This window comes from Gigantopelta aegis, chromosome 6, assembly GCF_016097555.1.
Source record: "Gigantopelta aegis isolate Gae_Host chromosome 6, Gae_host_genome, whole genome shotgun sequence".
Taxonomy (NCBI): Eukaryota; Metazoa; Mollusca; class Gastropoda; order Neomphalida; family Peltospiridae; genus Gigantopelta; species Gigantopelta aegis.
Window position 1 is genome coordinate 60,968,056 of NC_054704.1, and position 23,856 is coordinate 60,991,911.

The 23,856-nt window shown below is 34.8% G+C and overlaps 1 protein-coding gene across 2 annotated transcripts in view; it reads left to right on the forward strand.

Annotated features, from left to right (window-relative positions):
* The window catches only part of LOC121376037 (translation factor Guf1, mitochondrial-like), a 32,217-nt gene extending 11,273 nt beyond the window's left edge, over nt 1-20,944 (forward strand). For both annotated transcript variants that reach the window (XM_041503803.1, XM_041503801.1), the window contains 13 exons: nt 458-619; nt 2,767-2,831; nt 3,805-3,917; nt 5,322-5,412; nt 6,755-6,884; nt 9,362-9,471; nt 10,687-10,814; nt 13,895-13,965; nt 16,191-16,292; nt 17,210-17,343; nt 17,671-17,716; nt 19,123-19,335; nt 19,734-20,944. In XM_041503803.1, the coding sequence (XP_041359737.1) occupies nt 458-619; nt 2,767-2,831; nt 3,805-3,917; nt 5,322-5,412; nt 6,755-6,884; nt 9,362-9,471; nt 10,687-10,814; nt 13,895-13,965; nt 16,191-16,292; nt 17,210-17,343; nt 17,671-17,716; nt 19,123-19,335; nt 19,734-19,859 (1,491 nt within the window). In that variant the 3' untranslated portion in view covers nt 19,860-20,944. The remainder of the gene's footprint in view (nt 1-457; nt 620-2,766; nt 2,832-3,804; nt 3,918-5,321; nt 5,413-6,754; nt 6,885-9,361; nt 9,472-10,686; nt 10,815-13,894; nt 13,966-16,190; nt 16,293-17,209; nt 17,344-17,670; nt 17,717-19,122; nt 19,336-19,733) is intronic.
* The last annotated feature ends 2,912 nt before the right edge of the window (nt 20,945-23,856 follow it).

The following is a 23,856-nucleotide window of genomic DNA, read 5'->3' on the forward strand; positions in this document are numbered from 1 at the left end:
AAGTCTAAAAAACTTGTAATTTAATAAACTGCAGATTTCTTTTGTTTAATAATAATAAATAAAATCAAATAGATTTTGCAGTGGAAAACTGCAATTTATTTGCAGAGTTATTAGCAAAATTACAAAAGTAGCAATTTGGTTATCAGTGGAGATTAAATACAGTATTGTAATGCATAAAAATTTATGAAGCTAATATTATTTAAATAATAACTATAAAATGTATTTAAGTTTAGATATATGTAAATATCACTGAAATTATATTGATTTTGTTCTAAATGAACAGTATTTACAGAATAACATTTATACATAGTCACATTTTCATCTCTTATTTGAAGAACATACATGTATTGTAATTTAACACCTTCTACATCATATTTCTGATATCTGAAGCTTTATCTTTAGTTTAAATTGTTTAACACTGTAAACATGTCAACATGCGATTTGTTCTGATTAAAAGGGAGTGCAGGCACAGACGGTGGCAAACTTCTACCTAGCATTTGAGTCTGAACTTACAGTGATTCCTGTCCTCAACAAGATTGACCTGAAGCTTGCAAAACCTGATGAAGTCTTGGTGCAGATGAAGAATGTCTTTGATATTTCACCTCAAGAAGTCCTCAAGGTGGGCTCTTTGTTTATAAATATTGTGGAATGATTAACATTCTTTAATCAGAAGTTCTAGAAGAACTGCTGTACACATTGTATTTCTGTATTTAGCACACAGACAAAGATCCTGAAGCAAAGACATGGAGCTAATACACTAGTTCTTTAAACACTACTTCTGCAATTCCTGACCAATTTACTCTCAAATGATAGTTTTACAGACCCAAGACATAGATGTACAAGATGTGGCATGGTGCTTTTTCTCTATCGGTTCACAAGTCAGTTTTGTTTTTTCACCAATATATTTTTGTGGGGCGTTGTGCTGAAATTATCCTAAATGGGCCCAATAATCATTATGCAAAATGTAATTAGTTTATTGGTGTATTTCATAGTGTTATTTCAGGATCTGTATTCATATGGCAAATGACATCTGGAACTGGTTTTCTTATTAGTGGCTAATACAGCATTCCTTCCTTCATGAGTACCTTGTAGATCATGAGGTGCATTGTGTAACCATGGATGAAGGGATCCTGATGGTTGAGTTGAGGCATACTTGTGGGTATGATTTCTGACAATGCACACCGGCCTCGGTGGCGTCGTGGCAGGCCATAGGTCTACAGGCTGGTAGGTACTGGGTTCGGATCCCAGTCGAGGCATGGAATTTTTAATCCAGATACCGACTCCAAACCCTGAGTGAGTGCTCCGCAAGGCTCAATGGGTAGGTGTAAAAACCACTTGCACCGACCAGTGATCCATAACTGGTTCAACAAAGGCCATGGTTTGTGCTATCCTGCCTGTGGGAAGCGCAAATAAAAGATCCCTTGCTGCCTGTCATAAAAAAGAGTAGCCTATGTGGCGACAGCGGGTTTCCTCTAAAAGAAAATCTGTGTGGTCCTTAACCATATGTCTGACGCCGTATAACCGTAAATAAAATGTGTTGAGTGCGTCGTTAAATAAAACACTTCTTTCTTTTTCTGACAACACACCATTGATGGTCAGGGAGGCCTGATCTGATCAATCAATAAGTCATGCCAAACTCAAGATCACATCATCTTTGTTTTGTGAAGGATTGTCTATTATTTTGTTTAGATTCATCAGGGTTTAATTCCAATCTATAAATAAGCTTTTGTTATAAATGTTTGGTTTGGACCAAATAATATCATGCGACTTAAAAAACTGATGTACATAACTGCATGAATCTCAGTTTTGCACTACTTTGGCGATGCTTAGAAAACAAAAGAGATCTTTTCAGCTATTTTCTTTATTTCAGATTAATAAAATAACTGTTTATGTTGAATTAGTAAATGTTTGATATTCAGTAGCTGATGATTAATTAATCAATGTGCTCTAGTGGTGTTGTTAAACAAAAACAAACTTCAAAAACTATTATTCACTTAAAAAAACTTTTTTTTTTTTAAATGAATACATTTGTTCTGGACCAGTGGAATGGCTTTAAATTGTAATTAATGTAAGAACATTGTACCATTTGTGTTTGTTGCTCTTGGGAGAGTGTTTGGGTCATTTGGGTGATTTATTGTATATTTATTGCCCAAGTGTATTAGCCATGCTTGCCTGTGGACTGTAGTGTCCACTTGTGGAACTTGGTGATGGTTTTGGCTTGGTTGATAATTCAAATGAATTTAAATATGATTTTTAAGTCCATGATTGCATTGAATTGGAAGAAATCAAGAGTTGTTTCTTCTCAGTCAGGCTAGTCTTCGGATGACATACATGTAGCCTTATGAAAACTATCACCTTTTGCAATACAAAAAATTATCTTGCCCAGTGAGCCAAAAACTGTAAAAGAATCTTTGAAATGGATCACTACTGGTAGAATGCTTTGCAGAGATCGAGTCATTTTAAATGCTTTCTAACTTCAAAAGTATTCTGTAACATTCCAATCAATGTAAGGCATCATTCTTTACTAACTTTGAATTATGCTCTAAAGGAAATGTAATACAGAATGTTTTAGGGAGTGTGGTGATAGTTGAGATTAATACTCTTGATGCTATCTTTAAAAAACCCTGCTTCATGCTTAGGATGATCATTTACCTGTTTAATATCTAGAAAATACCATGCAAGCCATGATGGCTTTACCATTCTAGGTTGTATTCATACTCCAAGTTTTTATGTTGATGTTTGGGAGGAATTCATTCATGTTTACAGATATCAGCAAAACATGGAACAGGTGTAGAAGACATTCTGAAGGCGGTCATTGACAAAATTCCCCCGTAAGTAAAGCATACTACAAAAATTTATGTTAAATTGTTAAATTATAAATATTAACCCATTGATCTTAGCAATAAAAATGTATTTTAAAAAACAGAATTAATTTATTTTATGACTGACGTTTGTGGTGTAGTGGTTAAGCCATTGGACATAAGGCTGGTAGGTACGGGGATTTACATCACAGTACTGGCTCTCACTCAGAGTGAGTTTAACAAGTCAGTGGATAGGTGTAAGGCCACTACACACTCTTCTCTCTCACTAACCACTAACCTGGACAGCCCATATAACGGCTGTGTTCCCAGGACAGCATGTTTGAACTTTAATTCGATAGAAGCACAGAAATAATAAACGAAATGAAAATTAAATTAATTTACTGATGTGTCCTCTACAGTGTACTGTGTATCAACCTTTCATATATTGCCTTCCTACGAAATATCGAAATGGAACTGAAAAGTATTAATTTGAACATTTACAATTTATTTTCTCGTCAGGTTTTCTAGTTTCTTGTAATTGCTACTTCATGAATTGTATTTTCACAGTTGACGAAGCTACACATGTATGTCAAGCCTAGATTACTCAGGGGTACTTAGACATACCTTTACATTATCCAGATCACTGGTGTCTGTATTCCCAACGCATTTCTCATTGGCAGCTGCTCAAACATCATTGTATTTCTTTGTACAATATTTTGTTTTGTTTGTTTATTTGTACGTAAAAATTTACTGTGAGGCAAAACCCAGTTTGTGATAGCACAAATGTTAAAATGATGGGTGAAAAGACTGAATTTATAGACACTCGGGACAGTCTCTTTAAAAATGTATTGTTTGCTAAAAATTAAACATTTCACATAATACAACTTTTAATGCAATTTTAGTTTAATATAGGTTGAACACAATCCGTAAAACTGCATACATTATAGTTGTTGTTGAGTACCTTTAGACATGTTATTGATCATAATATGTTCTTATATAACAGGCCGACATCTGATGTGTCTAAGCCACTGAAAGCTCTACTGTTTGACTCATGGTTTGACCAGTATAAAGGAGTCATAATTCACATGGTTGTGATTGATGGATTGCTCAAAAAAGGTTTGTGAAGGTGGAAAACACAGGTTTCCGTTGCATTGTTTTACACAAAGACACCCGATGCGAGTAATGTTTTGTCTTCCATGAACACGTAATGCAAGTCAATTCTCTTTAGGTGTAGGGAGGCTGCCTTTAACTCGTGAATCCATAATGGGTGGTTTTCATATTTGTATCAGCGTATTCATCAGCCTTTCAAGTGCACACACACACACATGAATGTAATTGGTTAAAGTTTCAGAAATTGCTTTTATGCCTTTTTAAAGAACATGCAGCTATCATATTTCATGAGTCATGATACACACCCTTAGTACCATAACCAGACAGAGACAGTTTGTTTTGTTTAACAATACCACTAGAGCACATTGATTTATAATCATCAGCTATTGGATGTCAAACATTTGGTAATTTTGATACATAGTCTTAGAAAGGAAACCCACTATATATTTCCATTATAGACAGACAGGATAGCACATACCAGTCGTGGTGCACTGTTTAGAACGAGAAATAGCCAAATGGGCCTACTGATGGGATCCATCCTAGACCAACCATGCATCAAGAGAGCACTTTATCACTGGGTTACGTCCTGCCCCAATACCATAACCAATTGCTTTTCAACTTGTGATTCTTTTAAAGAATGGCTTTTATATTTGGTACGAATATTTCAACTAAACTACTTGATACAAATGACAAACTGATACCTATGATAATAATAATGTATGAGCTAAGGGAATAAAAGGATGAATCTGTGGAAGCGGTGTGCAGTGGATGTATTATCTGTGGATGAAATATACTTCATAAATTAACCGACCACATTATTGCTAGAACAGTTTGCATCTTCATAATTTAATTTGTTCTTTTAGGTTATAAACATCACTAATACCATTGACACACCAAATATGGTTCTGTCCAATGTGTATTAATCCGCATTTGGAATCGCCATTGGCACACCACCACTCAATGCAAATCAGTATGGATCAATCTGTTTTGGACAGCGATACCAAGTATGCTTGGTAGAGTTCCTGTTATGGGGAATTCCAATAACTAGTATTAAATGCTTTTTTTTTCTCCTATTTTTAAAAACTCACACACCTCTGAAGAATTTGATGTAAATTATTGCACAGAGTATAAACCCTACTCTACTAGAACAAGGACAAAAATAGGCAGCCAGTTAAACTATTGAAAACATATATATTTGTCAAAATATAGTGGAAACACCTGTACAACTTAGCAGCTTGTTTTCTGGAGAAAAACTTGGCATTCATGGGCAATTATCACTGTTTTTCACAATAAATTAATGTGACTTTGAGAAAGGTAAAGTATTATTGTATGTACAAAATATTGTCTTTATTAAACTTTACTTTTTTATTTATTGTGTGGAGAACTCATGATGCCAGGATATATTAACAGGTGACAAGATTGCCTCAGCCTCCAGCCACAAAGTGTATGAAGTTCATGATGTTGGGGTGATGCATCCTCTGGAGGTCTCTACTAACACACTGTAGGTATCTTAGTTGCGGTTTATAATGCTACTGCCACCAAATGGTGTGGAAGACATTCCTTTCTACCTGTCCATCCTATCCGTTACTTTGTGTGTCTCATTTTCTTTCTGTTGGAGCAGCCGTCTCCAAACTCCTTCTTCCCATAATAGGGGCCAAATTTACAAAGCCTGTTTATGTCTAACATGCCTATAACTACATACATTTACATGCTTAAACACCAGCATTTAAGAAAAACAGGCTGTGTAAATTCGACTGTAGATGTTTTGTTAATTTCAACCACATCTGCACTTAGTTTAGTAAAAGTGGTCAGAGAATAGTTTGTTAAAATTTGAAAAAAAGCTTGTGACAGACCCTAGTTTTTAAACACTATGGCTTATTTTTCTCTTTTAGAGCTATTAGATTTTATTGTTTAAATTATCAATTTCTGTACATCCAACGTGTTTCTGGTCATTCTGATGTTTCTAATACATGTACCAAGAAATGGTTTTTTTTATTATTTAAAAAAAAAAAGCATATACATCTAAGAAGTAACGGTTATGGACACGAGCTTGTCTACTTTTAGAGGGTATTTCCCCATTTCAACATCACAGAGGCTTGTTGCACTTTATTGTAACTTTAAATACAGATTTGTTACAGGTATGTATGCTAGTATTTCATCAACTAAAACTAGGGTCTGCCACTTTAATTCACCCTGGAGGAATTTTACAAATTAGTGGAACCTGCCTAAACTGAATTCCTGTTAAACTGGCCATATTTCTCAGTCCCTGTTTTTTTCCTATGCAATACAGGTGAATAAACTGGAACCTTTCTATTCTGGAAACTGGATGAATATTTGCATGCAAACATTAAATTCATGATCATTCAACCTGTAAAAAGTGGACTGTTGAAAACAAAGTAAAATATTGTCTTGTCTATTTGTTATTATGCCAGTGAGAAAAGTAGACATTTCAGCAGTCTAGTCCGACACATTACATCATCTGAGTAATTAAGAATAGTGTGGTCCAATTATTCATTATTTGCTATTTGAAATATTCAAATACACAAATGTTGTATTTTCAAATATTCAGATATCAGGGTTTTTTAGATTGTATGGGGTAAATGCCTCTAAATGAAATGAATAATGTGGTTTCTTTGAATTCTAACAACTGTTCAATATAGGACTCTATTCACAGTAGAAGAATTGCAAAGGGAATATTGAAATGTTGGGAAGGAAAAAAAAGTCTTGATGAAGTAAGAAAGTAGATACATTATATCGTGGAAGAATTATGATACAAAAATATAATGTGCCAGGCGACCATTGTTTTAGTAGACCCATATAACTGAAATAAAGTCTTGTTTTAGATATGCAGGTCAAGTTGGCTATGTGATAACTAACATGCGAAACACTAACGAGGCGCAGGTAGGAGACACATTCTACCATGAAAACATCCCTGTGGAAGCACTGCCTGAATTTAAGTCTGCAAAGCCAATGGTACAAGCTATTCATTTATAACCTTAAATTGTTACATTAATATAGCTGAGTTTAGCTTCATGTAAAGCTTTTGTATTCAGCTCCAGTTCTCATAAACTATAAGAACTAAAAAAATTAAACTTTCTATTTTTTGTTGATATTATTATTTTGGGAATATTAATGAGGTTCAGTATTTTTGGAATAGTTTTTTAAACTGGTTACTAAAGTATTGTACTCGTATATAATCTAAAACTCTCCCTCGATATTGTCTTATATATTTTTGATTTCTTAATACTTTTAGCCCCAATTTTTTTTTTTATAAATGCATAGTGCAAAGGGTTGAATTAAATATTACCCCTATTTAAGAAGGAAGTTAAACAAAGATACAAAAGAGAAAACATACATTTTAGTAAAAAAATACTCTTAAACATATTCTTCACGAAGTGGTGAATGTGTTGTTCTCACTTTGAAACCATATAGCATGACTCCTTGTTTTTATCTTTATGTTTCCGATTGTCCATGTAGTTTATTAAAGCACTATAAATATCCTTTTGGGTATATTGCACAGGTCATTGATACATTGATACATCACAGAGAGAGAGAGAGAGAGAGAGAGAGAGAGAGAGAGAGAGAGAGAGAGAGAGAGAGAGAGAGAGACAGAGAGACAGAGAGGGAGGGAGGGAGGAAGGGGGAGGGAGGGAGAGATGGAGATAGTTAAAGTTTGTTTAGAGCACATTGATTAACCAATCATCAGTTATTGGATGTCAAACATTTGGTAATTTGACATGTAGTCTTAAAGAGGTAATCTGCTACATTTTTCCATTAGTAGCTAGGAATATTTTATAAACACCATCCCACAGACAGAATAGCACATGCCACAACCTTTGATCGATCCCAGACCAATCGAGCAAGTACTACATCCCGCCCACAGAAAGAGACACAGAGACTGCACTTAATATACTTTAAAAAGCCCCTATAGTAGTTTTACATTTGGTATTTGTAATAAACAAAATTGATGTTAAAACTAGAACAGTATTTTGTATTGTATTGTATATCGTGCATATAACTTTGTATTAAGGGACTTTGGGGGGTGGGTGAGAGAGAAAACCCCACTAAAAAACCTAAATACATTATTGCATTAAACTTTGTATTAATTTAAATGAATATTATTATTTTAAGAATTACATTACGGTAATCATGAATTTTACATCACAAATTATTTCTGAATCTTTTATTAATCAAATAAGTGTTTTGTAACAAAATCAAATGGCAGTAAAGTTTTATGTCATAGCTGAAGTGTAATGTCATCCAAACACATTTAAAATAAAAGAAATCTTGCTAACTTTTTTAAATCCATTAAACCATATATTGGCAATCAGCATTATTTTCACTGTAGCAAAAATAAAGTGGTTTAATTTTGTGCATTAAATTTTATTATTAAATTAAACTTTGTATTAATTTTGTTTAATTACTAGAATAATCATGAATTTAAATTGAATCAAAGTCCAGGCGATAAATGTGCCCAAAATACATATGCCCAAAATAAACACACCCAAATTAAGTACAAACATGCTGACCTCAAAACATTTCACCTCAAAACCACTAAAATGTTAAGTTTAATTACATAAGAATTGTTTCTCATTTTTTAGGAATTTATCGATGTATAAAAGTCACAAGACTACATTTGTGACTTTTATACATCGATAAATTCCAAAAAAATGAGAAACAATTCTTATAATTACAAACAGTAAAAGAAGTGTACCTTAAAACACTCAAAAATAATTTCTTTCGTTCTTACCGTCAGCCATGTTCTGTAAATAAGCGTAGGAATACATGTATACATACTATTGGATGTTTTGGGGGGGGGGGGGGGGGGGGGGGTTAACAGAATAAAAACAAATAAAAAATATATTGTAATTTTGTTTTATTTATAACATGAATATCTCATCCAGTTTCCCTTATGTTTTTTAATCGAGAAAACAGTTCACTTCCTTGTTCTATTTTTAAAACGATCACTGAACTGGGTCATTGGGCTTCTCGCCCATCCAGCTAAAAATAGTTCCAATCGATCTTGGTCTTCCGTGATGACGTATTTTTATGAGGTTTATGGAAGGATAACGCTTGGTTTTTTAGTGACGTCAGCCAATCAGAATACAGTAAATCGTATAAATTCGGAAAGTTTGTAATTATATTAAAATAACTAGAAATACATTTCTAAATATTGACAACTCTGCAGCAGCTGATAATGACAGTACTGAACTAAAACAACCTTCCTGTGCTCAGAAAAGACAAAAGTCTTCGTTGTGTCCAAATTAGTGAGATCTAAAACCTTGTTTTGTTTTGTTTAAAGCACTGCATTGTATATCACAAATTATTTCTTTTGTAATTGTTTTCTAACAATACTTATTGAGATGAACATCTGTGGTTTCATTAAACAACACCAAATCAGTTTAAGATAACCGAGACCTTTAATTCCATGGAATTCTTGTCTGTTATAGGTGTTTGCTGGCATCTTCCCTTCAGATCAGTCTGAGTACAATTCACTACGCAGTGCCATTCAGAAGCTCACCTTGACTGATGCCAGTGTCTCCATACATAGCGACAGCAGGTTAAAGCTAATTCCTTAAAACAATTTAAACCTGAATAAAATAAATCATGCGTTACTTAAGATTAATATACACTTGGAAATTAATTAAGCATCACCAGAATTGTATTGAAGTAGTTTGTGCAAATATAGTTTAAACCAGATATTGAGAGTTTTACATTTTATTCTGTATCTACTAGGTATTTACAGTTAAAATAATGAAAGTTTGTTTTAACAACACCACTAGAGCACATTGACTTTATTAATCATCAGCTATTGTATGCCAAACATTTGGTAATTTTTACATTTAGTCACTACATTTTTATATTAATAGCAATGGATCTTTTCTATATACCAGTGTGATTCCAGCTCCATAGTTAATTACCATACATGGTCATGCATATTTACAGTTTCTGTCTTTTTCCCTAGAATACATTAAATATTGATGTAATGACAGTTTCACTTGCTGTCAATCTTTTTTAATATCTGTATACACAGGACATTAATTTGATGTTTTGTATCCATGAAATGGTCATAAATAACTTTCGAAATATGAGTCACATGCTCAAAACTAGGTTGTGCTTCATTAATTTCTCAAATATTTTCTCATTTTAACATTATTATTAAATTTTAATAACAGATGCTGAACATATAACTGTTTATATGATTGTATGGTTCTTGTTTTTACCTGAAATTGTTTTTGTTACTGTCAGAATATTCAAATTAATTTTGTACTAGACTAGTGAACATGAGAAAAGTTGTTAGCAGAGTATCATAAGCCTTTGAAAAGTTATTTTCCTTATTGCAATGTTAGTCTTTAGTACCGTCCCCATCCCAACCAGTTCCCCATGACTGGTATATCAAAGGCCTTGGTATGCACTGTTCTGTCTGTGGGAAAGTGCATATAACATACCCCTTGCTGCCAAAGGAAAAATGTGGCAGATTTACTTCCACTTCCACAAAAGGCTATTTCAGAATTATCCAATGATTCGACATGCAGTAGCTGATGATGGTATCACACAAACATTAACTTAATGCAGTCAGTTTTTAAATGAAGATTAAATTATGGACAATGTTATTATTATTACATGTTTTAGAATTGTAATTTTAGTATTATTTTTGAAAACTATTTAAAGATGAGTTTCATGTTGAATGGTGTGATACTGAGTGAAGGTGTTTTACACTTGTGTTAGAATGCTGGGTTTAAAAAATAACTTGTTAATTATTGGTTTTGTACAGCCCAGCTCTTGGTCAGGGATGGCGACTTGGATTTCTTGGTCTCTTACACATGGAGGTATTTAACCAAAGGCTTGAACAGGAACACAATGCATCTGTTATTGTTACATCTCCGAATGTCCCTTATAAGGGTAAGTCATCTACAGCCTAATTCAAGTCATCTACAGCCTATAATTTGTTTAATGGAGACCATGGTTAAATATTTTTCTTGAGTTGATAATTAGGAAGTAAATCTAATATTCATAACTGACAATTTGCTTAAACCAACAGTTACTGTAATTAGGTCATCGCCTTCACCCGCTTTATAAAATACAAGTTTAAAAGCAAAAAGAAAGAAAGAAATGTTTTATTTAACGACGCACTCATCACATTTTATTTACGGTTATATGGCGTCAGACATATGGTTAAGGACCACACAGAGGAACGATTAGCAGCAAGGGATCTTTTATTTGCGCTTCCCACAGGCAGAATAGCACAAACCATGGCCTTTGTTGAACCAGTTATGGATCACTGGTCAGTGCAAGTGGTTTACACCTACCCATTGAGCCTTGCGGAGCACTCACTCAGGGTTTGGAGTCGGTACCTGGATTAAAAATCCCATGCCTCGACTGGGATCTGAACCCAGTACCTACCAGCCTGTTGACCGATGGCCTAACCACGACGCCGGTAAGTTTAAAAGCAAACTCAGCTAGAATCTAAATAATGCATATGATACGTGTATGTCACTAATTCAATACAATACTGTTGTACTGTGCAACTTGATGTTCGTGGTAACCAGAAATCAGGGTCAGTTTTTTGTGAAAGCCACTGTTAAGTTCAGCTAATGAATACTATTTGCAGTTGGTTCACCTTCGTTTGCAAAGTAAACAGTGTGACCCATCACCAGTCCAAAATGATTTGAATGAATGAATGTTTAACAACTCCCAAACCCAAAAATACACATCAGCTATTAGGTGACAAACAAGGGTTAAACCCAATGGCCAATGTGTATTTTTGTACTGCTGTGTCGTTAGACATTCACTCATTCATTCAAACCATTTTGGTTTGATTTCACCCTCTCATACTTTCAAGTTTCCTTGATGTCACTACATCAGTGTACATGTTTTCTCATTGCTTTATGTTGTTAGAAACATTTATTACCGTATTTGACCACAAATGAGCCCATCCTTTTTGACAGCATTTAAGAAATTAGGTCCTTATTAGTAAATAAGCCTACCCCTACTTAGTCCCCTTATCACAGTAAACAAAACAAAAATGTTTAAAAAGAACACTGTAACAAACAATTAACCACAAATGTAACACCATCTTATTACCACCAGTGAGATTTAGTAGTCTAACAGTGTTACAGTACACACTGTTTTCAATTTCATGTCTGCAGTGTTTCTTTGATCTACCCAATGTCTATTTCTGAAACCACACTGGGGCCACTGGCACTGTTAATGCTAATTAGGCAAATTACTTATTCCATGGTCTGTGAACAGGTGCAATGACCTAGATTGACAACTATAGCTAGCTGAAGAGAGTGTAAGCTGTCTGTGTTGAAAACAGTGCCAGTTTGTTGTTAATTGCTGTTGTAAGACTTTTCAGCATTATTAAATTTTGGATGTAAATAAACCACTGGTAAGTAATTGTAACGCAGAAGGTGTGTTTCTGATAATTGGATCCTAGTAAAAAAAAAAAAAAAAAAAAAAAAAAAAATTATTATTATTATTATTATTATTTATTAATAACAAATGTAACTCTGTAATTAATAGATGTGGTACTGAACTTTTTGTTTTCTTATTTGTTCATTTAATTATTATTATTTATTTATTTTATTTTATTTTATTTTTAACAAAACTGACCCCTTGTCCGGGAATAAGCCCACCCTATGCTAATCTCTTGGACCCCTGGGCTTATTTCTGGTCAAATACGGTATTTTTTGTCACAGTGAAGAACCAGTTTTACATTTTAATATTATATGAATTTAATATGAAGAAATTGAAGAAAAAAAATAATAATTGGACATCTCTCTACAGAAATAGCTTCTAGGTAGCAAGGAAGATTTAAGATTTGGTTATGGGAATGGTTTGAAAAATTAATGTATGCACCATCCCAGATACAGGGTAGTACATACCACAGCCTTTGATGTGTACCAGTCGTGCACTGGCTGGAACGAGAAATAGCCCAATGTGCACACCGACAGAGATTGATCCCACACCGACTGCGCATCAAGCACAACTAATCAGTGTGTACAGCTTACACCTCAGTAAGTCTAGCAGTACACACAGACTGGGTTAATCCTGGTATGGGTAATATAAGCATGAAATGAAACAAAGCATGAAATGAAACGAGGCCTAGCAGTACGCACAGACTGGGTTAATCCTGATATGGGTAATGTAAGCATGAAATGAAACAAGGCCTAGCAGTATGCACAGCCTGGGTTAATCCTGGTATGGGTAATGTAAGCATGAAATGAAACAAGGCCTAGCAGTACGCACAGACTGGGTTAATCCTGATATGGGTAGTGTAAGCATGAAATGAAACAAGGCCTAGCAGTACGCACAGACTGGGTTAATCCTGATATGGGTAATGTAAGCATGAAATGAAACGAGGCCTAGCAGTACGCACAGCCTGGGTTAATCCTGGTATGGGTAATGTAAGCATGAAATGAAACGAGGCCTAGCAGTACGCACAGCCTGGGTTAATCCTGGTATGGGTAATGTAAGCATGAAATGAAACGAGGCCTAGCAGTACGCACAGCCTGGGTTAATCCTGGTATGGGTAATATAAGCACGAAAATCCTGGTATAGGTATTGTATGGGACATTTTTGGCATACTTCCATCAGAAAACTGTTCAAACATGCCTGATATGGGCACAAGCTCTGACTTCACCAGAGAGTTCTGTTCAAGAAAGGGGTTACACCTCAAACTGATAGCCTTAATATATGACATGTGAATACTTAATAATTCACGTCACCTGTTGCTGATTACAAGAAAATCTGTGGAATATATTTTGAGTAGATTACCATAAAATCAACATACATTTCTATATTTATTTTGAAACAATTATGACGTTACTACATTGCAAACATCAAATGATCCGATGTCATATAACCGTAAATAAAATGTGTTGAGTGCATCGTTAAATAAATAAATGAATAAAACTTCAAATGAATGTTATTTTTTCCTTATAAATAATTTATATTTGTATCTGTATTTTCTTTTCTAGTAAAAATACATGGTGCAAAAAATATAAAGAAATATGGTGCAGAAGAAATTATGGTATTGAACCCTTGCAATGTAAGTACACATGTATTTGGGAACACAGATTAAAACTTTTAAAGACTTGATTTTTCACATTTTGACTTTTTCCATGTATGATATAAATGGTAGCCACCAAGGGCGGGATTTAGCTCAGTCGATCAATTGCTCACTTCAGGTGCTTGTGTCATTCAACTGATTGGGTTTTTTCTCATTACAACCAGTGCACCACAACTGGTCAGAAGCCGTGGTATGTGCTTTCCTGTCTGTGGGAAAGTGCATATAAAACATCCTTTGCTGGAGCCAGTTTTCTTTTGCCTGGCTTCCCATGGATCATAGTGCAATGGTGCTGGGATAGATAGATAGATAACAATTTAACATGTCCATATACCACTAGGGTTTCGAACACGCCCATCCAGAGTCCGACCTCCGATAAGATCGGTGGCCTGACTCGAGATGAGGGGAGGATAGAGTTGAAAATGGGCAGAATTTTGAAGATAGCTATTAGTAAAAAAAGTTAATAGAATTTAAAAAAAAAATTAAATAAAAAGTTACAAGCCAAAAATAAAAAGAATTGACTGCTCGGCCGAATATTTATATAATTTGGAGCATTTTAGATGGACAGTCCAAAAATAAATAAGAGAAAGAAGAGAGGATAGGACTATTTAATAATATTAAAAAAAAGAGAATAATTTCGACATATAATTTTGAACGGAGGTCTAAAAGTTTAAAGTCCAATCTAAATGGGCCGGACCGGGGGGGGGGGGGGGGAGGGCATTGGAGTTTAAGGTGGGCGGAATTTGGAATATGAATTTAGTAGTTAGGTCAAAGACCTAAAGTCAAAATGAGCTCATTCATATAACTCATGTCTGGACAAAAATTTAAGTCCAAAGAACAAAATTAGACTGCTCGACCGAAAGGGTTTTAAGGTGATTTGAGCAATTTCAATGGGCTGCCAAAATAAAGTGCGTCGGACTGTTTACAAAAAAATAAATAATAATAATAAAAATAAAAATAAATAAAGTCCAACTAAGCCCTTGGAACGGTTGGCGACTACGGGGATGAGATGAAGTGCTTGGCGTTGAACTGTGGCACCAGTTTCCTCCAACGGTGGGCTAGCAAGGTCTTAGCTAGCTCGATGTAATGGGTGCCGGCGATGATCTTCAGTACTCTGTGGATGGTGTAGTTGTCCATGTCTTCGAAGAGTATTCCCTGTCTGTAGAGATCATCTCAGCAGCGCCATCCATAGGGGTCTTGGCGGAGCCCCCCGGGGGTGGGGGACTCAACGCCGACCGCCTCGAAGGGGTTGGAACGGGAGACGCACGCCGTGGAATATCGCAGACCGCTGTGTCCAACTGCAGCGTCGACTGGTCCACTGGCTCAGTCTGTTCAGAGTTATCTGCATCGGCTGGCACTGGTTGGTCGGGTCCTAGGGGTGGGGGCGGCGACGCAGACAAGACCGCCACTGGCAGTTGAGCCGCCAGTTTAGGTCCCCCCTGAACCGTCCCTGGTGCAGGTTTCCTCTTCCTCCTTCCTCTTCCCTTCCTCTTCATCGTGTTTGTTACCACGTCACCATACACCAGTCACAGTTGCCCGTGAGCCAATGTAAGCGATGCGGTACTCTAACAAAGAGCCGTAGCTTGCAATAAGTCCCCCCAGGTGGGGGGGCAACTCGAGAGAGCAGAGCGACATGTCTTTCGTCATCGAAGGCATAGCTCGGATGATGGTGCTGGGCCATTAAAGGTAGTTCGGGTGCATTGTTATCATTAGGCAATGCCACCTGTGTGATGGTGATGGCATGCTGTATGATTGTTGTTACTTAATTTACTATTTAGGTTGTCCCTATTACCCCAAGTCCTTAAATGTAGACAAAAAATCAAATTGCCTAAAGAAAAGAATTTCCCCTTCCCTTGGATTTAAAGAAATACAAGGAGAGAGGAAGAATTATACTAACCTAGCTATCTATATTTGAAGGGTTTTCACCCTTGTTGTGGTACACGTCTCCCATTGTAATGCTTGTATACTGACTACTGCACCTCTTTTGTGCTGTATCAAATAATACACATATCAAATTAGTCTTGTATAATTATAAAGTCCTAGTATGATTTTTTTTTTTCTTCTAATGAATTGGTTTTTGTGATCTTGTTAAATACAGATACTTGTTTTTTGGCAGGTCATGTGATTTTATGTTAAATTAACAAGTACCGTACATTTTTGTTAATATTTAATTGTTTTACTTCATACTAATTATACAACATTAATAGCTTCCAGATAAGAGCATAATTGCAGATTTCCAAGAACCTGTTGTTATGGGAACCATAATTATGCCAGATGATTATCTTGGAAATGTCACCAATCTAATTTTGGTAAGACTTGTTTATTTGTTAGCTTTAAAACATTTTTTAGAATATTATAATGATTTTGCAGATACGTAATCTGTGTCTAGCATGTTGAAGCATTTATGTGATTGTCAGTTTTGAGTTTGTATACATGTAGATAATGTTGCAAAACGGGTTTATTTTAAAACTGTTTTCAGTTTTGTTTTTGATTACAAAGTGTTTGCCATTATTCTAAATTAATCATCCAAATGTCTGTAGAACAATGCCATTGTCAGGTCAGAGTGTTTAACGTGCACATTCAGAGCAAGTTGTTGTAGTGCATGCCTGTTCTAGGAACATGTGCCGCCTCCTCCGTCTGGGACAGGAAAGGTGGGGTGGGAAGGAGGGTGGACTGCCTGCACTGGAAGGTGCAAAGGAACACCAGCAATCCAACCAGGACCAGTAACAGGCGGAGGGTGGTTTGGTGACATGTTCCGTAGGATTATAGTTAAAGAGAAATGGTGCACATTTTTATGAACGAAGTTAGGCATAATTTTGAACTGTCCATCAAAGGTAAAAGGGAGCTACATATAGTTTTGGAATTTAGTATACTGAGAGTAGCTTGTTAAATGGACCTAGTTGGTGTTGAGGTGTCTCCCTAGGTTGCCCATAGGTGCCCTTAAAAGGGCCTGATCTGTTCTTATCAATGGCATTGTGATAATGTTTACATTTTAAAGAGACTATAAGAGGTGTCACTGTTTATATATTTTTAAGGCTATCCAAATGACCTTGGGCTATAATTAGTTGCATGATGCGAGTGATGTACAAAAAGTTACGTAATGTAATATTTGGTTTCAGGTCAGTATGTGCATAGTAACATATAATAGATGTATAAGTGGCTATGGTATTTAGACAGTCAGAATGTATATGAATTGAGATACTAACATAACAATGTTGTTATTCAGGACAGAAGAGGACTTCTTTATGACCAGACATATATTGATGACAAAAGAATCATGGTAAAGGCCAAGTTTCCACTCAGTGAAATTCTTATTGACTTCTTTGATGAACTCAAGTCTATGACCTCTGGTTATGCAAGGTGAGAATTTATACATATAGTTGGCCATCTTGAAAACTGGAAGTAGGTCTCGCTCAAAGTGCTTCTATACCAATATTGATTAAGTAAATTATAACGTGTGCAAAGTTTTATTCATTGAAAAAGTATTCTCTTATTCTGCACAAATCTGCTCAACTATAATTATTATAATGTTTGATATACAAAGGGCCGAAATTACAAAGCATGTTGGCCTTACATGCATTTACAGTGCTTAAACACCTGCATTTAAGAAAAACAGGCTTCGTAAATTCAGACCACAATTTATGTTTTCATTTTATTTAATTGTAAATGTTATTCAAATTGTTTCAGCTTTGATTATGAAGATCTAGGTTTTGAATCTTCCAGTCTCATTAAGGTAAAGTATAGAACATCTTTTGGTCTCACTTGTATTTAATGGCAAAGTTAGTCGATTTTGTTTAATGATACACCTATTGCACATTGATTATTTAATCATTGACTATTGGATGTTAAACATTTTGTGATGTAGCTGTTAGTTTTCCAGTGGTGATTATAGTATCAAGTTTTGCATTTATTCCTATTATTTTAACACACCACAGAGTTCCATTTTCTCACAAACTAGATGTCCTATACAACTCAGTTAATATAAGTAACACTTGGGTCATAGTTTAAATCTCTTTTTATTAGTATTATTTTTTTAACTTCTGAAGTTTTATTATTTTAGTGTAACTCTCAAAATTTCAGTCTGTTCTCTCCTAACATTGGTCATTTCTGTAACTTGGTAGTATACAGTTATTGTAAAAGTAAAAGAAAAGAGATGTTTAAATTTACTTCAAAATAGCCAATAGCTAGTCCAAGCCGAGAGTCCTCTTATTTTATTTTACCCCTATACTGGTTTCAGCCTCCAGTGTACCCTACTTAAAATAAATGTACATTACATTTATTAGACACATACATTAATAGTTTTCACAGAAATAAGTACCACCAAATATTACTAACAATATCAGTAACTGTTGCTTTTACTCCACATATGTACCTCAAACTATTACTTACATCAGTGTTCTCAAACTTCATAACCTAGGTTCGTGCTCTTCCTTGGTGGAATTACTTAGCGCAATCTTTAGAATTTTTAAAATAGCAACTGTCCTGTCAAATGCTGTACTATCATGCTCACACAATCTAGTATTTTCCTTTTATAACATTATTTGCTTATGTCATACGAAGTACATCTGGGGTTCTCACCCCAGGCCTGTAATGGTGGATGCAATGATAAAAATTACAACCAATAAATTCTTCCAATTTTATTGTGTTTATAAATGTTGCAAGGACTTGGAAACTAATTCCAAACGAACATAACACTATACCTTTAAATCCAGAATTTTGTCACATACATTACACCCAATTTGTGTCCCAGATGCCAGGAAATTGGATATACATGTATAAGTAAACCATTTCACAAATGCCCACGAGGAGTTCCATGAATGAGTCTCCTCTCTCATCCCCCACCCCACCCCGTCAGTGGACTAAGCATCAGTGGCATTTTTTTATGCATACTGTTCAGTGGATATGCCATGTTGGTTCTAAAAACATTGAAGAACACTGCATACATGTAGTACCCCTTATCTGGTGCAAAGTAACTGTGAAGACAAAAATGTGACCATCTGATCGAACCCGTAATGCAAAATTTCATGATTTAAAGTGAGTTGTTTTAATTTATGATTGGTTAATTTGATTAACTTAACAAAATAAATAGTATAATAATTTGTAGTACAATAATTGTATTAATGTTTGTTTTGTATGCAGGTGAACTTCCTACTGAATGGAAGCCCCGTTGATGAACTGAGTCTTATCTGCCACACCAGCAAAGCAAGGAGTTTAGCGAAACATGTATGTGCCAAGCTGAAGGATATCATACCACGGCAACTTTTCCTCATTACACTGCAAGGCGCTGTAGGATCCAAGATATTATCTAGGGAAGATATCCGGCCATTACGGAAAGATGTGCTTGCCAAATGTGTTAGTATTTTGGTCATCAGTGGGGTTTTTTCATTTTTAAATGCTATCTTTATCTATCCAAATATATTAGTGTATTACTTGTACCTTAGTACAAATGCATGGTTAACTTAAAAAATATATTTGGTTAGCAACAGAATTGTCATTTGCAGATAATTTCAAGCCTTGTGTTGGACAAAGCACAAACACATATATTGAAAAACAAAATAGTATTCCCCCACACAGATGTCACAATATCAATTTTAACCATGTATATACACACCAGATGAAAATGGTGACTTGTGTATTCCTTAGATTTGATTTATTCTGCTTTGAATCAATTGTTTTTAAGTTACAAAGTAGACATTAATAACTTGCTTGAGAACTTTAGAACATGAGAAAGAAAACTTTTGTCTTTGCAGTATGGTGGTGATGTGACTCGTAAAATGAAATTGCTGAAAAGGCAAGCTGAAGGCAAGAAGAAAATGAGAAAAATTGGAAATGTAGAAATTCCAAGAGATGCATTTATTAAAGCACTGAAGAGATGATCAGACACTTTCGTTAGATGAAGTTGCTTCAGGGAAATAACAGACAGCAAGATATTCTGATGTGTGTGAAAGAATGCAGTAAATACTACATTATAGGCTTCGATTAGGAATTGGCAATATAAATGGCCATAAACTCACAATGTATTGAAGATTCTAAATATATCCACATATTTTGCCACCTTTACATCATCTTATTTTGTGATTCCCCCACAGGTACACTGGCTCCCATTTTTATAGGCATCCCAAATTTAGAGTTTCAACCAAACTTCCCAAATTATGTGGCTGCAATGAAACTCTACTCCAATTTATAGTGATTACAACTAACAGTCTTGGTTGTTTTTTCATATACTTACCTTAGCTGGACACCCAGCAGCTGTTTTATATACTGCGGTGTCATCATATATTCATTCACTTATTGTTTGATAGTGTAACTCATTCAGTCTACTCAAATACATAGGCTTATGGGCTTCCATTTTTGTAAAGAGCAGGCTGGTTTTCGCCCAAATTCAATGAAAATCTCAAAATCTGGATAGCATTTATTTATATAAGCATTACTCCCAAACAGCTATATAGGGTTTCAAACAAATCACTATGCATTTTCCCATGGATTACAACTAATTATGCATGTAGAATGATGAAATAGATAGTAAAAAGGTCTCAAGTTAGCATATTTTGCCCGAATCTGACATAAACCCAATAATACCATGATCTTTCACTCGGCCAGACAAAATACCATTGGAAGAATAATGCCAACAATAGTACATTTGGTATAATTATGCTGAATTACGAATCATTTGGCCTGTAAGAATGATATTTGAAGTAGATTTAAAGTTATTTAGTGTGTGTGAGCAGGCTCAACTTAAAGTTTTATATTTGGATGGCATCAAATGTGATTTCCTAGCATCTGAAGAACACAGAAGCAGTGTTTTACATCAGTTTTTGATTCTTTTAAAGCTTTTGTTTGGTTGGGGATTTTTTTATATATATATATATATATATATATATATACTCAACAACGAAAGTTTAGCTAATGTTAAAAAAATGGCATAACATTTATAAATTAACCTATTTTCATTAATTAGTATACACATCTGAAATGTTTACCATTTACAAACAACATAAACTCGTCAACCTTTGCCTTAACACAACAGGAGGGCCTGGTTTTCTTTTAAGTTTATTCAACCATGGCAAATTTAGAGGTCATAAAAGATATTTGCTAAACTTTCATTGTTGAGTATATACAGACCTGTCAACCTTTAGTCAAGAGAAAGCAGGAGGTGTGTGTTGAAAATGCAGGAGATTTTTTAAATTCACACAATTTAACCCAAAATCGCAAGATTAAAAAAAAACATTATTACAATAAGTTATATGAATACTTTATAATGTCATATATACTTCTTAACCTTAGATCTTTGCATTAAAAAAAAAAAACATTATTAAAATTTGTTGTTGTTTTTTTGGGGTTTTTTTTTTTAAGTTTAAATATTATTATGATTTAATACATATTTAAAAATATATATATATTTTATCCAAAAATGTTAAGAACATGAACAAGAAATAAAAAATTTAATTAGTACATTTACGGTATTACACTTACAAGTTACAGCCTTACAGGTTGTGTTACAGTGTACCCAAGTACCAAAGACAAATTTATATAAATCTTATAAATTAATATTCAGTTTTTACTATAATGAGGAACGGTGGCGTGGTACTAATTTAAAATCATTATAATGATGTAATAAACATTGTATTTTCATTAATCATAAGTAAAACCTCATTACAGACATCGTGTGAAATATACCGGAATTATACCCATTTCCGTGAGTAACTTTATGTCAGTCAAACACAACATTTTTTAATTGTACAAAAATAATTTCTTGAAGTGTACCCTTATAACCAACATTTTACCGCACAAACATACAAAATTAACTGACACAAGTATGTTTATACAGCTAATTGGTCTTTTCGTTGTCTTGCTGTGACATGTGATTTTAACATGCATGTGTATCGCTGTCAACTCGGGAGTCTGGCAGTTCAGATTCGTCATAGTTGCATTATCATTATGTAATCCAGTGGGAAGACATTTTACAATTCAGAGGTGTTATTAGAACTAAATTGGATAGTTTTTTTTTTATATGGCAACACTGAATGTCAATACACAGCCTGTTGAATTAGCGACACACGCTTCGTAGCCATTACGATGACAACAAACATTATAATAACACGTCATTTTATAAACTCCATGTGCTTTTTTAACAATATAAATAGGCTATCTCACTTCGGCAAAGGTTAAACAGTCGGGACAATTCGGCCTGTTACATTCTCGGAAACTGAAAGTAGTCGACATTTTCCGAATGAGAAAAAAAAGGCAGAGTTACTCCCCTTCTGTTATTTTGACAAAAGAGGATCGATTGTTTTTTTTATGCTTACAAAAATGTCATTTAACAGGAGAAACTGTCTCCCGCACAAGGGAAAGGAGATTTGATCAAATACCGGGAGACTCCCGCGGAATCCGGGAGGGTTGACAGGTCTGAGTATATAATAGGACCAAAAACCACTAGTTTAGGGGCTGGCCCCTACATATTAACTTTTTGTTTTATCCTAACCTCCCGCCACACCTCCAGAAAAAAAGAAATCGTTTAGCATGTGCCCCTACACTCCACATATCTTTCCAGTGGACCTGACAATACACATCCATCCAGTTATTTCATACACCAAGTGGCAAGCCTGCAAAATTTGAACAAATCTGTGTTTAACCAGTACCAGTGAGGTACATGGTATACCTGTCAAAAGTAGGTAATGGTGACCCTAGTTATGGTATGCAACACATTGCCATCCCAAGTTGTACTTGCATGCAAGGTTTGATGATTCTATATCAACTGATAAGGAAGCCATGGCCCAGACAAATCTTGTAATGTGCAGTAATACGTTAAAAGTAGGTCATGGTAACAATGTCATAAGATGTGTCAAAGACTGGCATATAAAAATGTAAAATTGAAGACTATTGCAAACTATTTCATTGGGCACATATTTAAGACCTTTTGTTAAAAATGTTAAGATATCAGATTTCAACTAATATGTTATATTAGTTAAAAGTATGGATTATATAGTGAGGTATGATATTTGAAGTAAGGGGTTGATATATTTAGCAAGAACAAAAGATATATATATATATATTATGAATGTAATCACATGTTGGGTGTTGTTCATCAAGTAATTTGTCACTTGTTGAATAAAGAATGTCATTACCAGAATTTTTCAGTCTCTTTTTTTCACAAAACAGGATTTGTAATTCCAAATACACTCCCAAAAAGGAAATGCTGAAGTAGATTTTGTGTACACCAGAAAGGTGTATTAATAATTTAATGGATGAATGGAAAACAGCAGAATGTTCACATTACTCTCATATTCAGTTGATGACATGACATTTAAAAAGTTGAAACTTCAAGGTCATAATGTTATGCTGTCAATATCTTGTGAGTCCAGAACATCACCTTCCCATGAAAACAATAGTTATGAATTGCACCTTGCGGAATGGTGGCCCACTCTGCATATAGTGCCAATGCCAAGTGTGGAAGATTATGTGGCTATGATTTATGCTGTCTCGGTCGTCTATCCAACTCATCCCATAAATATTCTATGGGGTTCAAATCTGGAGATCCAGCAGGCCAGGGCAGATCCTGAATGTTGTGGTGTAGGTATGCTGTTGTCAGTCTAGTTGTATGTGGTCTTGCATTGTGCTGGAATACAACGTTGGTATTATTCATAATTGGAATGTCGTGTGGCTGCAAAATTCCATCTGATATCTCTGTGCCATTAAGCAAAATACAATGTAGATTTAAAAGACAGATTTTCAAAGGAATCGTAGTTCTTTTAGTGTGTCATGATGTATGATATTTGTCAGAAAAGTGGATACAAACAATGGGGCATTTCTCAGCGACGTCATCAAGAAAACTGCATCTAAATGTCATTGCAGACATGCCAGAATTAAATCTTT